At 35.6% G+C, this 15,704-nt stretch overlaps 2 protein-coding genes across 2 annotated transcripts in view; both read right to left on the minus strand.

The window, feature by feature from the left end:
• Window positions 1-1,962: 1,962 nt before the first annotated feature.
• Window positions 1,963-2,649, minus strand: LOC149177728 (germin-like protein 8-12). Its single transcript, XM_089421863.1, has one exon. It carries the CDS (start codon window positions 2,647-2,649, stop codon window positions 1,963-1,965), a length of 687 nt encoding a protein of 228 aa, XP_089277989.1.
• A 9,233-nt stretch (window positions 2,650-11,882) lies between these two features.
• Window positions 11,883-15,704, minus strand: part of LOC149177729 (uncharacterized) — a 58,842-nt gene continuing 55,020 nt past the window's right edge. The window contains exons 2-4 of the mRNA XM_089420193.1: window positions 13,074-13,347; window positions 12,687-12,886; window positions 11,883-12,407 (exon numbers count right to left, since the gene is read on the minus strand). Of these exons, the coding sequence (XP_089276319.1) occupies window positions 12,125-12,407; window positions 12,687-12,886; window positions 13,074-13,347 (757 nt within the window). The 3' untranslated portion in view covers window positions 11,883-12,124. The remainder of the gene's footprint in view (window positions 12,408-12,686; window positions 12,887-13,073; window positions 13,348-15,704) is intronic.

Here is a 15,704-nt window from a genome sequence, read left to right on the forward strand (position 1 = left end):
GGAGAGGTCCATGGAAGTAGGATCTAGGGCCAGGACTGGGGGGTCTTCACGCACCTGAAACCACATCGTCATTCTGAAGTTTTCTAGTAGGAAAAGATTCTTCTCCATTTTGAGAAAAATTGCCTAAAGAGGACCAGTGCAGATTTTCCTGATAAAAATAGTGCTCACAGCGCTAGACATGTGTAATGCCAGAGGTTACCAGCACAAGCACGGATTTTCCTAATGAAAGTAGCGTTGGGCTTTCAAATCAATATTTTTTACAAGCTCTTCAGAATGCCTTTAAGGCAAGTTTTCTTCATTTTCTTCAAGGAAGTTCTAAACAGGTTTCATGGTGAATACATTGTTTGCAACAACTTTCACCACTTTACAAAACTTGCTACATTGACGACACAAAGTGCGACACTTCAAGATACGAGACTAAGAGTGCGACAAAATACTATGTAACATATGAACATGTTTCATGGTGAATACATTGTTTGCGATAGTTTTCATCATTTTACAAAACTTGCTACAGATTTCATGGTGAATACATTGTTTGCGACAACTTTCAACACTTTACAAAACTTGCTACATTGACGACACAAAGTGCGACACTTCAAGATACAAGACTAAGAGTGCGACAAAATACTATGTAACATATTAACATGTTTCATGGTGAATACATTGTTTGCGATAGTTTTCATCATTTTACAAAACTTGCTACATTGACGACACAAAGTGCAACACTTCAAGATACGAGCCTAAGAGTGCGACAAAATACCATGTAACATATTAACATGTTTCATGGTGAATACATTGTTTGCAATAGTTTTCTCACTTTATAAAACTTGCTACATTGACACTTCAAGATACTAAGAGTGCCACAAAATACTATATAACATTAATTTTGAACCACTATTTTTATGGTATATTTGTATATTATATATTTTAATGTGATATATATATTATGATTTTTTTTATCTAAAAAATTATTTTTAATTTATTAATAAATAAATAAATTACAATATAAAAAAATTGAATTTTATTGTTTTTAATTTTACGATATTTTCCTTAACTTTATAGTAGTTTTAACCTTTACAAACAATTACACCAATACAACCATCATTTCTTATGACTAAATTATTAACCACTCTAAAATGAAATAAGAAAGAACTATTAAACTTATGACTAAATTAGAGATTTTAAAAAGCCAATGTTCAACCAAATACTCCATAAAATTCATTACACTTTGCATAAACTTGTACATTGTATACACATTTCTCCAAAAATGTTGAAATACCTCCCTTCAAAAACCTTGCTATTCTACACATACATTTGAAATTGTTGTTATTATTAATATTATATTCCACACATACATTTGAAATTGTTATTACTAATATTATTGTAAATAAAAACAAAACAATTATAGTTATGGCCCAGCAGAAATCATAAAATCCAAATTATTGTTATTATTAATATTATTATAAATAAAATACAAAACAATTATAATTATGGCCAAGCACAAATTGTTATTACTAATATTATTGTAAATAAAAACCAAAACAATTATGGTTATGGCCAATTTTAAGAAAATTGTTATTACTAATATTATTGTAAATAAAAACCAACCAAAACAATTATGGTTATGGCCAATTAAAAATCTTAAAAGCCCTATTATTATTATTAATATTATTATAAATAAAATACAAAACAATTACAATTATGGCCCATCAGAAATCTTAAAAGCCAAATTATTATTATTAATATTATGGTAAATAAAAGACAAAACAATGACAGTTATGGCCGAGAAGAAATCTTAAAAGCTAACCTTTCTCGAAATACTTAACGAAATACTTGTGAGCCAGCCATCCATCCACACACTCAAAAATGTGGAGGTGCATCATGCAAACAACTCACTCCTCCACACATACACTCAGTGCGGTGCGATTATTATTATTATAATAGTAGGAGTATATCACTGGTTCAGGAACCTTCGAGGACCTTCCTGATTCGCTCTACTTCCTGTGGAGTCATGGCAAATGACTTCGCCAGAACTTCCCCGGGAATGCCCGGCCGGGAACCGAAAGTGGCGGAGGGAAGGAGCAAGAAACCCGGATTTTGGCTGTTGAGTGCGTTGATGGTAGTTGCCACCTTGTCTCCGATGTTCTGAGCGAAGTGCAACGTTCCCTTTGGAACCACGAACACATCGCCAGCTTCCAGCGTTTGAGAGAGCAGTCTGTTCGAACTTGACTCCACGAAGCCGGCAACCACTTTTCCTTGCAAGACGTACACAATTTCAGTGGCTCTGGGATGGATATGTGGAGCTGCCACCCCTCCCACAGCCATGTCTACGCGGGCCATCACTATTCCCAGCGTGTTGAGGCCCGGCATTCTCTTTATGTTTGTCACAATGAAGTTCACTCCCGAAGGATCGAACGAGGTGTTGGGTGGCGTGCGCAGGGCCGATGTCATGAAGTGTTGTGGGGAAGCTTGAGTGGGATTAAGGCATGCCACTCCGTTCACAGAAATGGAAGACTTGGTGTCTGCGACGCAGAAATCCTGCAACGCCTCTGGATCTCCGCTGATCATCATCGGAAGGGCCAACAGAAAGAAAAGGATGCCTACATTGGCCATGCAGCCTGCAGAGGAGACGAGTGCAGCTACGGCCATTGCAACTCACGAGCTCTAAAGGGTAACAGCTAAAATGAAGTGCGATGTGTTGCACTTCTTTAACAGCTATTTATAGCTCAATACCGGAATTCTTAACTCCTATTTTTAGAAGTCAGTTACTCGGTTACAGTTCGTTAGATTTAGTCTTTTTATATTTAAATTTAAAACAAATTTGGTAAGAAAAGTATTTAAAATAATGAAATATTTTTTATACTATTTTAGTTAGAAGTAGTCGTATTTATGTTTGTGTTTGAAAATATTAAAATAATGATTATTTTAGTTGGAAGTGGTATTTATATTTGTGTTTTTTTTTTTTTTTTTTTTGAGTTTGAGAGGTGGGGAGTTTAAAAAAATAAAAAAAAAATTGGAGTTTGAGAGGTTGGAAGTTTAGATGGATCTAAAATGATTTCATTATTAATTTTTTTGAAGTTTAATTTTTATTTTTATATAATTTTACTGAGTCAAATGTTTTAATTAATAATTTTATTTTATTTTTTATGTAATTTGATCTCGTCAAAATGTTTAGATAACATAATATAATTAGACGTTACAACTATTATTCCATACTCAGATGGAGAGTGTGTCTTTGGCCCAACAAATGTAATAAAATTTAATTAAAAAATTTATTTATAAATTATTTTGATTGTGAAATGAGAATTAATTTTGGGTGAGTCATGGTATTGGCCCATGGAATAGTATAATTAATAATATCCATGGTAAAGTGGGCTGAGTATCCATGGTTAAAAGTCTTGTTAATTATAAGTATTATTTTGATTGTGAAATGAGGAATGGTTTTTGGGCATGTGGTATTGATGAGCCATCGTATTGGCCCATGGTATGGTATAGTTAATAATATCCATTGTAAAGTGGTGGTGAATATCCATGGTTAAAAATATTGTTATATTGTAAATATTAAAAAAATTTGTGCTTATTAATTAAATTTAAATATGGTTACAACATTATCGTTTTAATTTATATGATGAAATGGATATTAATTTATAGCTACTATTTATATCTTATATATTTTCATGTGATAGAGGTGTAGATATATCTCAAAAAAATTATAATATTTTTTCTTTTAAATTTAATAAAAAAAAGTTATAAAATTAAATTCAAATAAAACATTTTGAGTGTGAAATGAGAGAAGGCTTTTTGGCATAATGTATTGATGAACCATATTGTAAGCTTATGTGCTTATTAATTAAATTTAAATATAATTACATAATCATTATTATATTTTATAAAGTAAAATGGATCTTAACTTATTGTTCTTACTTATATATTTCAATGTAATATATATATATATTATGGTTTTTTTAATCTAAAAGTTAGTCCCAATTTTATTAATAAAAACAAAATTACAATGTAATAAATTTGAATTTTATTATTTTGATTACTTTTCACATTTTAAGGACACTACAATATCTCCCTTGAGCTCTATATTAATTTTAACCAACATGTAAATGTTTACCAATTTATGTATCATAAATTCAACATATAAAAATATTTACAAACTTTCTTACATTATATTTACACATTATCCTATACTAGATATGTTTACAAACTTTTTTACATTACATCTACACATTACCCTATACTAAGTTATAGAGCACCTCTTGGTGCAATCAAAATACCTTTACAAGATTAAATCAAAATTAAATACTCAATATTTAGGCCAATAGCCCTTCTTTTGAATCAGTTTAGTAGTCTACACTTTCATTTTCTGATTGACATCTGGCATATGGTTTTCTCTTTGACATCTGGCTACATATCTTCTATTGTTTGACATCTGGCTTCTGTGGTTTGACATCTGGCTAGCTACCATATTTATGTTGCAGAATTATGCTATCTCCAGTTCCTAACGATTTCTCCAATTTAATCTACCTTTTCAATTGTTATTTGACACTTGTCTCTCTCTGTCGCGGTGCAATAAGACAAATCGACAATGGTAGGAGTTCTTACCTTTCACATACACTCATTCTAGATTGTTCAACACTCATTCTAGACTATTTAACAAGGTATATGGCTTGTACTTTTCCATGTAAAGTGGCATTGTTATTGACCATATATCTTCAGAGCTCATGATCTAATGGTTCAGAAGGGTTAGCATTAGTTATGGGGTGTAACCACCCCCACCCTCTCCGCATTCGCACCCTCCGTACCTCTGGTGGAGCTTGGATTTCCCGTGACTTAAACCCTGGTCTGCAATTTTCCATTAAGCTAGGGTTTCGTTGTGTGTTTATTACTTCCAGGTCTTCCATGTGTGAGGAGTACCTCTTCCATCTCTCTAAGGTTTTGACATCTAGTACAGGAACTATTTCAAGTTCTCATTCGGGTTTGCAAGTAAATTTACCTATTGTAGATGGGATTTTGAGCTTCTTTCTTGTTTTGCTTATTTGGATACTCACCTTATTTGGGTTTTTTTATTTGGGTTTGTTGCAGGATGAGGAGAACAAAATCCAACCACCAAGGTCTCCAAGACGAAACCTCAATTAAGGTTGTCACAGTGATTTCTTTGCCACCACCTTTCTTTAAAAGGTTGTTTGCCCCCATCATCAGTTTTACCAGAGTTTTCATATTGACAATGAGCTATTTTCCATAGAGATTGCATGACCCAAGTAGTTCTATATTTGGCCTTCCTTATTGATGAATTTGTTGTGCATGCAAATCCAAATGAGGTCAAAGTTCTGAAGGATTGGCTTGTCCCAAACAAAATTTCATATCTCAAAAGTGTTATGAGTGGCACAAATTTCTATTTATTGGAAACTCATATCCCACTACTCACATATAGCTTGCTCGCTAAATTTGTCTGACAAATAAAAAAGGCTCTCATGGAGCTTGGATGTTGACTAATCTTTTCAGAAGCTTAAGGATGCCCTTTGTTCAGCCTTTGTGCTTGCCCTTCCTTATTTGCAACAGTGTTTTGAGATAGATACTAATGATTCATAGTACATAGTTGTTGTCATACTTAAAGTTGGGAGGAGACCTTGTTGTAGTTCAATGTCGAAGCACACTGCATTGTCACACAACCAGGCTGGAATGAAACGTGTTAAACATAAAACAATAGAGAAAATAGATTACAACTACATTCTACACATAGTTAGAAGGCATTAGGAAAGTTCACCACTATAATGAAACTCCCTATTCTGGAACCTGAGTTTGCAGGCCAAAATATGAGTGAGAATAAGCATAAGAATAAGAAAATAGTCCACAGTTTCTATGCTTATATCCACAGGCACCAATAAATCTATGCTCATATCCACATGCACCAATAAAGCTAAGAATCCACAGGCACCAATAAATCTATGCTCATATCCACAGGCACCAATAAAGCTAAGAAAGAGAGGATAGTTCACACAGTTACATTTTGCAAGAGTATAACAACAACTAGCTAACAGTAGTTTGCATTAATCACCAGGATAGCTTACAATGACCAAAAGAACACCCTTTTGCTTGAAGAGAAAGGTTTTAATTGTAACAAGAATTCATTTCTCTTGGCCTTCTTATTTCCTATCCTTTCCTCTACCCAATAAGCCTCTTCATCTTTTCAAAGCTATGGACTCACAAAAGAGTTTGACGTTTCAAGCAAACTTGAGACTTGTGAATAATAAGTGTTTAATTAATTTTTATAATAACTCACTCATGCGAGTGAAACTTATCCAATTGAAAATTCAATTACAACTTCGTCTTCATTCTTGACTCTTGCTTTCATATTTGAGCGCTTGTTTGACAAATGAAATGCGAGTTTTTCGTTCCCTTTGCACTTTGTTGGGCAATCCTTGCACTTGCATTTTGACATTGCTGGAAGTTACAGTCACACCTCATTCCATTCTCCATTGGAATCAAATCATGTAATGGTTTGATGATGGCTCATTCTTACTTGCACTTTGACTTGGCTAGAATTTATAGTCGCACCTCATTCCATTCTCCATTGGAATCAAATCATGTAATGGTTTGATGATGGCTCATTCTTTCTTTGATGAAGGATGGGTTCTCAATCTCTTATATTTTCATCATTATCATTACTTCATTCCCATTTCATTCAACTCCTTTTGATATCTTTGCATATGCACAACTCTTTTTATCATTCTCATTCCCTCATTCCTATTTCATTCTTTGATATTTTCACATGCAAACAACTCTTTATTAAAAAACAATAATAACATTCTTGAACAATGACAAGCAATCTAACAATAGGAGGGTAAAAGACAGTACTTTGGCTACCATATGAAACAAGGAAGCAAATCTCATCCTCAAATAAGAGAAAGCAAATAAATGCGCTATAGTTTTAACTTTTCTATAAATTCTTTTGTTCCCTTTAAATGGACGGAAATACAAATTCTATGCCAAATAGGAGTAATGAGATGCCCTCTTATTTGTATTATGCAATGAGAATCCAATCAAGGTTTCATATGCCCCTCATTATCGTTTAAAACAAGCTTTGTCATTCGATTAAAAGAGATATGTTTATCCATGAGATAAACCATATCAGAAATATAACAGATAATACGACTAGAATCAAAATCCTGGACTCGATAAACCATATCAGAAATATAACAGATAATACGACCGGATTCAAAATCCTAGACTCAAGCAAATAATGCTAACAAATTTCAAGCAAGAGAATTGTCGCTGACCCCATCCGTATGACACAATGCTTTTCGGAGCTCTTTGTGTTTGCATATCAATAAAATAGATATGAATGAGTGCATCACACAGAAATGATCAGCTACAACCAAAAGTATCATTTCTAAATACCCAGAGGCATTTCCAATCCTTTTGGATTGACATGAGAAGCACCGAGCTACAAGGAATCCTTAAACAAGTGAAAAAGCTAAATTGCCCAGAATTTGCATAGATTTGTTGCGCTGATAGACCTTATCATCCTAAACATTTTCCCTTCTAGAGTACTCTGAGATTCTAGTGTTGTACGGCTCGAAATTGTTGCATTGGGTTTTTTTGCCAAAATGAAAGTATTCGTAATTTGTTGAAATTTGGTGAGCAACTATATCTTGACCTTGATACGTGTTTGTTGCATTTTGGGAAAAAGACCAAGAGCATCTTCACTTTTCCCATGCATACCATATCCTGCTATCATTGTATTCCATGAAACAACATCTCTTGATGTTGGTAATTGTTCCCTAGTTGTCCTATTATCACTACTCTATTGCTAATTTGCTATTATTTACTGTCTGGCTAGTATAAGCCTTACAAACTGGTCTAGCAAAATCACAAACTTGAAATACATCATAATATTAGCCATTTTTGTTATCATGCCCAAAGTGGGCAGTGCTTTTTCTTCCTACAACTGACAACACCATGGATGGGTTTGTTCTCCTGAAATGCACAGAATGTTGTTCCACAGAGTCTTCGTCCTTTGCTACTGCTTCCTCTTGTCCAAAGGAACCAAAGAAGATTGATGGTGAGGCACAAGGGACCTCAGATCTGCAAACCCAGGATGTTGCTCCAGCTCCAAATGTCAAACTCTCTCCTGGAATTCTTGTATTAAGTCTTCTTGATCTTGCAATTTCTACCTAGTGCACTCTTCCCCTACTTCCACAATGATTATTTTCTTTTTATGCTCATCCAGCTGGTTATCATCCTAAGATTTGTTTTCTTGTTGGTTTTAGTTCTTTTCAATCCCTTCAAAATGTCTCCATTCTCCCCATCGCTTGTGCTAGAATTTGTTGATTGTTGTCACAAAGGAACTCACAACATCTAATTGAATAAAAAATGTGGCCTTGGTGATTTTCCTTTTCGCTTGATCCAAAGTAAATAATTTGAGTATTAGCCCCAGAATTCTTCTATTGTATCAGAATGTGAAAAACAAGTATACCCATAAAAGATCTCATGGAAGCAGCTATTCAGACTTTGTAAACACCTGAAGGACCAGCCCAAGGGAGAGTAGTCCTAGGCTAGATTGTATTGTCTAAGAAAACATCCCTATTAAAAACTCCACAAGGGAATATGCCTAAAGTTCCCTAGGAATTTCTTGAATCTTGTGAACAAGAAGGCTTGAGGTCGGCATCCAAATTGCAACCAAGTCCTGTATTCCCTACTCCTAAAGTCAAGCTTTCATGTTCTCACAGCAAATCCCCACTAAAAATGTTCCAAATCCAACCTTCCAACTAGAACCAGGCCTTGCAACTGGAAAAGAAAAGAGCAGAATTGTAAGTTTTTAATCTCTCCTACTAAACCAAAATTGAAACTTCTAGATGTCCATCAAAAGGTGAAGAAAAATCCTACACGCTTTGCGCCATCCCATCTGGACATTTTACCAGGGATAATAAAGAGTGTCTCGACCACCCTTATGTCCTATGCAAATCAAATCCTTCTTGTACTTGAATTTCCACTTGTCAGCGTTGTTATTGTGAATATTCAACAAGAAGAGTGGGTTAAAATCTTTGGGCATTGTCCCACCCACCTTTCCAAATTTGACCAAAAGGAAAGGAGCAGACCTTATTGGCTATCACATCTATTGGTTGATTGAAATTTGAGTCCTCTCAGGGCATGAAGAAACAACCATTGTCATATTTTTTATGCCTTGGTTAATCAAAATCTAGACTCATCCAGAGAACCAAATATGGGCATGATTATTTGAAGTATCTCCAATTAACGAGGCATATGATGTTTCTTGTTTTCCTTTTGGTAAAGGAAACCCCCTTGCACCTGTTGTCCCAACAAGTGAAAAGTTATGGTTATGACAGGCTTCCATTTTTTGGACAACTCAACGTCTTACACATAGCACTTCTTGATTTGAAGTAGTTGTATAACAAAAAACAGGTTAATTATTTAAAGTTTGATTTGAAGTAGTTGTATGAGACACCTGAGCTGCACCATTCTTTTCTTTGTAAAGTAACTGGGAGCTTCAGATTTCTAATGGACTTAAGTGTATACGCTACAACCATTCAGATATAACTTTGTATAACTATTTTGTATAATGCTTAAGGTTCCTTTGTTTAGTCTATGATAATGGCCCTATGTGTGTACGCTACAACCATTCAGATGTAACTGTGTATAACTATTTGCTTATGTTACATTTATTGTACATTTACTAAGTATTAAAGCCATGTTTACCTCTAAAAGATATAGGGTTTGAGTTTTCTAATGAAAAATAAATTTGGGATTTCTTAGTATTTATATTTTTATTAATTTTTCATCAAGATTTCTTAATTTTTAATGTTTATTTCTTTAAATAAAGCCATCTTTCATTGCATGAGACAAGAAACGTGTGAGATTTATTTCTTCATTATTGAAATACATTTCAGATTCTTTGTCTTTACATATAAACTACTCTTCATTATTTTCACTTTGAACCAATGTACAAAGTGGATCCATTTAACAAATTTGTGTGAACAACTTTCTTTCTTCTAAGTAGAGTATTTGGATTTTGTTTTATTTATGTGCATAATTCTTTCCAAAGGCAATTTGTTCGTGCAATTGGCTTGCTTCTCCCTTCCTAAGTATTGAATGGGGTTGGGTAGAGAAGCATTGTCAAATGGTAGGGGATAGTCATGGTGGTTATTGCCTTGGTCACTAGCAAGCTTCGTAAATGCTTGGCCATCTATAGAGGTTTCTTGATTTTGGGTAATTAACTTACTCTACAATAAAATAAGACATTCAATGTGTTCCGTGTAATATAGATATAAACAAAACATCTAAAGAAAAGTAATTGCACAATGATCTAGTCCAAGAAAACAAGGTTTTCCACAAACCAATTAAGCCTTTCAACCTTTTTGGCTTGTTTGCTTATATCAAACATTTGTGCAAACTTTCAACCAATTAACATTTCATTGAGTATGTATTTATAAATCAGTGATTTTGGGATCAAATCCCACAAAGTAATTCTATACATGTTCTTCAAATTCCTTCAAGCTTTTGAAAGTAAAACCAATGAATTATCAATATACTTATACAAAATAAAAAACAATTAGATAGACCTTAACCAGCTCAAATTGATCATCCGTTATGCTTGAACCAACATCTCTTCTAGAGAAATTCAACAATTCCAATTTAATAATCTTATCGACCTTCTTTATACCTTTTGAGACAATGGTTAGTTACCATATTTACAAAATATGCTCGGAACAAAATTATCCAAGTTCCAGATAGGTGCCCACCAAGCATGCAATAACTTCATATATGGGCCTAGCATCTCACGTGCATATCCGTGAAAGCAAGTTCTTCCATATATTTTTTCTTAAACCTTCCTAAGGTTTACATTTTCTATTTTATGCACACCGGGCAGTTCCTGTTTCATTGCAGTTCACGGTACATGTCCTGATGCATGCACTCATAAGTCCTGGACTTCGTAGCTACATAATGCAGAAGAATGATGTGGCTATAAGAATACAAGTTTATATGGGAAGAGCCATGTAACAACAGTCTATCTTGCCATAATTACTTTGAGAGAAATGGAGGAAGTCGATGAAGATTTCCTGGTTGTGTCGCTTTCCACATCATTGCGGCTTGTAGTTCTTACTTGCTCTTGCTTAGGCCATGCATTTTTTTGGCCTCTCAACCAATCATTGGGATGAATTGATGTAATAGCGTGTCATTTTAGTGGATCAACGGATCCTTTACCATTATTGACATCACGACATTCAACATAGAGCTGTCGTTTTAAATTATGTTCCCGCTGTCAGACTTGTGTGATGCACATGAAGGCATGCTCTATGGAGAAGGTGTGCTCGATCACATAGTGTGAAAGGGTTTATTGGTGGGTTTGCCGTGGCCCCCATACTTTAAGGATGTGCACTTTCCAGATTGTGAGGGCAAGAATCCTACCTAAGGCACAAAGGTTAAGCAACCGCATAAGTATACCACATGAATACTAGAACTGACACCAATTTTTAGTGAAATATGTAAAAAGGACAAGAATAATTCTAAAATTTTGCTTACATAATTTTTCGCTCTGATGATGGGCTAACTCTAAATTATCATTTTGGCAATTAATGTAGAACAGACTTCCAGCCTCAAAAGCCCGAATGACACAAGCCATTTAAATATACAATGCAAACGAGGGGAAGGCTGAATGTATATAACTCAATTACCTATCAATACTTTTCTAGAAGCTTCTGTATAGATCTAGTTAAAACTCCCCTAGAAGCTTCTTCATAAGTACATAAATAATCATGCCACACCCATCCTATCAGAGTACTAACAGAATAGTTAGCATAACAGAATAGTTAGCACATCGTATTATTATTGCCATGCATTCTTAGAAACCTTGATAAAGACAGAACAATGCTTTGTATTATGTAAACTTACCCTCATGTAGACAATATACACTTGTCCATAGCTATGGATTCTTGCATATCACGTCTTTTCCAGTTGAAAACAAAACAAGCATACAAACCTTATTACAGAAATAGGTGAGGACAAAAACAGCATACTAACCTTGTTGCAGAAACAGCAAACATTTAAGGGTAAGTACGAGATGGGTATGCTCCCAGAAAATTAACCTAATCTTTTTCTAATTGTATGGTACATATAATATTTCCTCGTGAAGCTCAACACCAACTTTCTCTCTCACTTGATCCTTGACAAACTTTATCAATGAACGCATATCTGTAGAAGTCGATTTCTCCACATTGATTAAAAAGTTTGCATGCACTTCTGAAACTTTTGCACCACCCAGCATCACACCTTTCAGTCCTGCTTGCTCGATGATAGCTCCAGCAGAGTGAGTAGTAGTTGTAGGGTTGCGAAAGACACACCCAGCACTGCGATCGCTGATTGGTTGAGTTTTATATCTTCTGCTTGTAAGAGCACCAAGACAACATCTTAATGAGAATATGGATTACATAAGTAGTTTCATTCCAGAGGATAAGCATATAATCTTGTGTTCAAACCTCTTTAAAATATTTTGAAATCTCATGTGTGCCCACAATGGATGATGTGGGTGATATAATTTTTATTAGAGAGAAATTCCCATTTCACGTTTTATGTTCTAATTTCTAACATGGCAGGAGTTCCAGAGAACTTTGAAAAAGAAAATGAACAGAAACATAAAAACGTTAAGGTAGTTATGACACCTCTGCAAGTAATCTTTCTGGTGTTCTCTTGATGATGGAAGAGGCTTTAACTCAAACGTTGCAGCTACAATAACTGCAAAGTGCTGCATACCCTGAAAGGGTGATTTGCGGTAGCTAAATGTGAGTTCAGGTCTCTGAAATACCCTTCGGCTTCCATCAACCATAATGACCTCCACAGATTTGAGAACATCTGCAGTTTCCTGTTTGGAAGCATTACAAGACATAAAGCATCAGCAACTGTAACCTTCTATTGCTTATGTCTTGATATTTTTAGATATGCATTGAACAGTATGTACAGCAAACCATGAAAGTAAAACAAAAGGAAATGATTCCAATGATTAAGCAGAGAAAAAAAAAATTACAGGACAAGTTTTTCCTAACAAGCACCTGCCCATCTGCTCCAGCATTCATAAATACAGCTCCTCCAACAGTCCCAGGTATTCCAGAGGCAAACTCGAGCCCTGTAAAACCATCCTTTGAACATTGCAAACCCAACAGGTTGAATGCATAGCCACTCCCAACTCGGTATGTAGCTGGATTAATTTTTTCAATAAAATTAATCCGGTTAAGCATAACACAACCATCAAAGCCACGATCATCGAAAAGACAATTGGAACCTCTCCCAAGGATTAAAAAGTGTAAATTGTGTTTGTGACAACATCTGTCATGATAGTGCATGAATAAATTAGTATCATTAGAGTCCAAGCATATTTTGTTGAAAAACAGTTCTCATCAAAAGCAATGGAGTGAGGTAAGATTCAAGCAGAAAAGGGCACTTGCATGGTTTCTATATTGAATGCCTCACTAATAAGTAAACTGAGTGTTTTGAACCTGCCAGCATTGTTGAAGTTTAAAATTCATGCATGATCTTAAAAGGGACCATAGAAATTAAGCCAAAACAAACTATAAGCCTTTAGCATTTTCAAATGTGAATCAAGTTGCGGAAAAACTTGCCTTTGTTAATCAAATGTTACAATCCCATTTTTTGTTAAAAGATAACTCACTAGGTAATCACTAGATTCTGAAGCATAGTCACGAGCTAAGTAACCAGATTCGTTCATATAGCCTGGCGAACCCGAATCCCGCATGTCTGATACGATTCTCTTGAAAATCGTATCCTAAAATCGGATTCGACGTGTCCTATTAGGATTCGTACGAAGCCTGTATGAATCCCGTGCATGACCAGCGAATCCCGATTTTAGGATTCATATCCCAGAAAAGTGCCTGCCGCGGGTTAAAAAGCACGCATTTCTTCTATTCTTTCACGCTGTTTGTCATTTGTATCTGCATTGTTTGAGCTGTTTGCAAGGAGATAAGGGTTTGGAGCAAGGAGCTAAGGGAGTAGAGCGTTCGGCAAGGAGATTCAAGCACCAGATAAGTGCATTTCAGCTCCATTTTTTGCATTTCTTATTCTATTACAGCAGTTTGTATATGATTTTTTGTTTACAAATTTGTGCATGTTTTGTTCATTTCTTTTACAGTATTCATGGCTCAATCAAAGGCAGCAGTTAGGGGGCAAAGGAAGGGCAAGAATGTCTCCATTGGAGATGCCCCTCCTCCCCCAATATCATCAGAGTCTGCTGCAAGTAATGTTGAGGGAAGAGGAGGACCTAGAGACAACATTGATAAATATCCATTGTGGAAATATGTCACAAGAGAGGATGGGACAAGCACCAAGGGGAAGGGAGGAGGCAATGTGCAATGGAGATGCAACTTTTGTCACATTGCTTTCAAAAGCACATATTTCCGTGTGAAAGCACATTTGTTGGCTTTACCGGGTTGTGGGATTGGAGCTTGTAAAGCTGTTCCTTTACAAAAGAGAAAAGAATTGGAAAAGGAGTCCACTGTTGGTATGGAAAATGTGGCTTCAAAATCAAGAAAACCCAAGAATGAAGACCCCCTTCCATTTTTTAGGAAAGCCACCACCAAATTTCCATTTGAGAGTTCTATTGGGGGACAAGCAGCAAAAAGAAGAGCAATTGCACTTGGTCCAATGGACAAGATTTTCCAAAAAGAGAGACGGGAAGAGCTTGATCTCACCATTGCCTTCTTCTTCTATCAAAACTTCATATCATTTAATGTTGCACACTCACCTCTATTTATTGAAATGTGCCGAGCTCTAACTCAAGGGGCTCCATCAAGGTATGTGCCTCCTGGGTCAGAGAAGCTGAGAACCACATTGTTGATGTAGGCAAAAAAAGAGGTGCAAAAAATGCTTGAGCCTATTGTAGCATCATGGCCAACATCTGGGTTTAGCATTGTTTCTGATGGATGGACAGATCCAGCACGACACCTAATCATCAACTTCATGGTGTCTTCCTTGACTGGTCCAATTTTCATGAAAGCAGTGGATACACTTGGAGAATACAAGGATGCACAATTTATTGGTGAGTAAAGTTATTGAAGATGTAGGTGTTGATTCTTGTGTGCAAATCATTACAGATAATGCACCTGTTTGCAAGGCTGCTAGCATGATTGTGGAATCTAAATATCCACAAGTGTTTCAGACACCTTGCATTGTCCATTCATTGAACTTAACAGTGAAATCCATTGCTTCTGATGTGCTTTGGATTGGTAACATTATTGAGGATGCACGACATATCCGTAACTTTGTGCAAAGTCATACAAATGCCCTCACTATCTACAAGGAGTACACCAATCTATCATTGTTGAAGATTGCTGATACACGGTTTTCCTCTTCATTCATGATGTTGAAGAGGTTGAAGGAGGTCAAGACCGCTCTTGGGTCCATGGTTATTTCTGAGTTTTGGTCTTTTTGGAGAAAGACAGATCAGGGAGCCACTAAAAGAGTGAAGGACACAGTGCTAGATGATGCTTGGTGGGAGAGGGTAGATCTAATTATTCGGATCATGGACCCTATCATTTCTTTGCTTCGATTTGCAGATACAGACAAACCCATCCTAGGAGAGGTTTATGAGGGATGGGATTCCATGATTGAGTCTGTGAGGAGCATTATTCTACAGAGTGAGTGCCCCGAGTATGAGACATCACCAGAGG

This window comes from Pinus tabuliformis, chromosome 4_1 (genome assembly GCF_031772625.1).
Source record: "Pinus tabuliformis cultivar Carrire ecotype Pingquan chromosome 4_1, CPIR1, whole genome shotgun sequence".
Classification (NCBI taxonomy): Eukaryota; Viridiplantae; Streptophyta; class Pinopsida; order Pinales; family Pinaceae; genus Pinus; species Pinus tabuliformis.

Excerpts from the sequence above, each read along its gene's own strand:
- LOC149177728 (XM_089421863.1), bottom strand. The coding sequence starts at position 2,649 with ATGGCCGTAGCTGCACTCGTCTCCTCTGCAGGCTGCATGGCCAATGTA.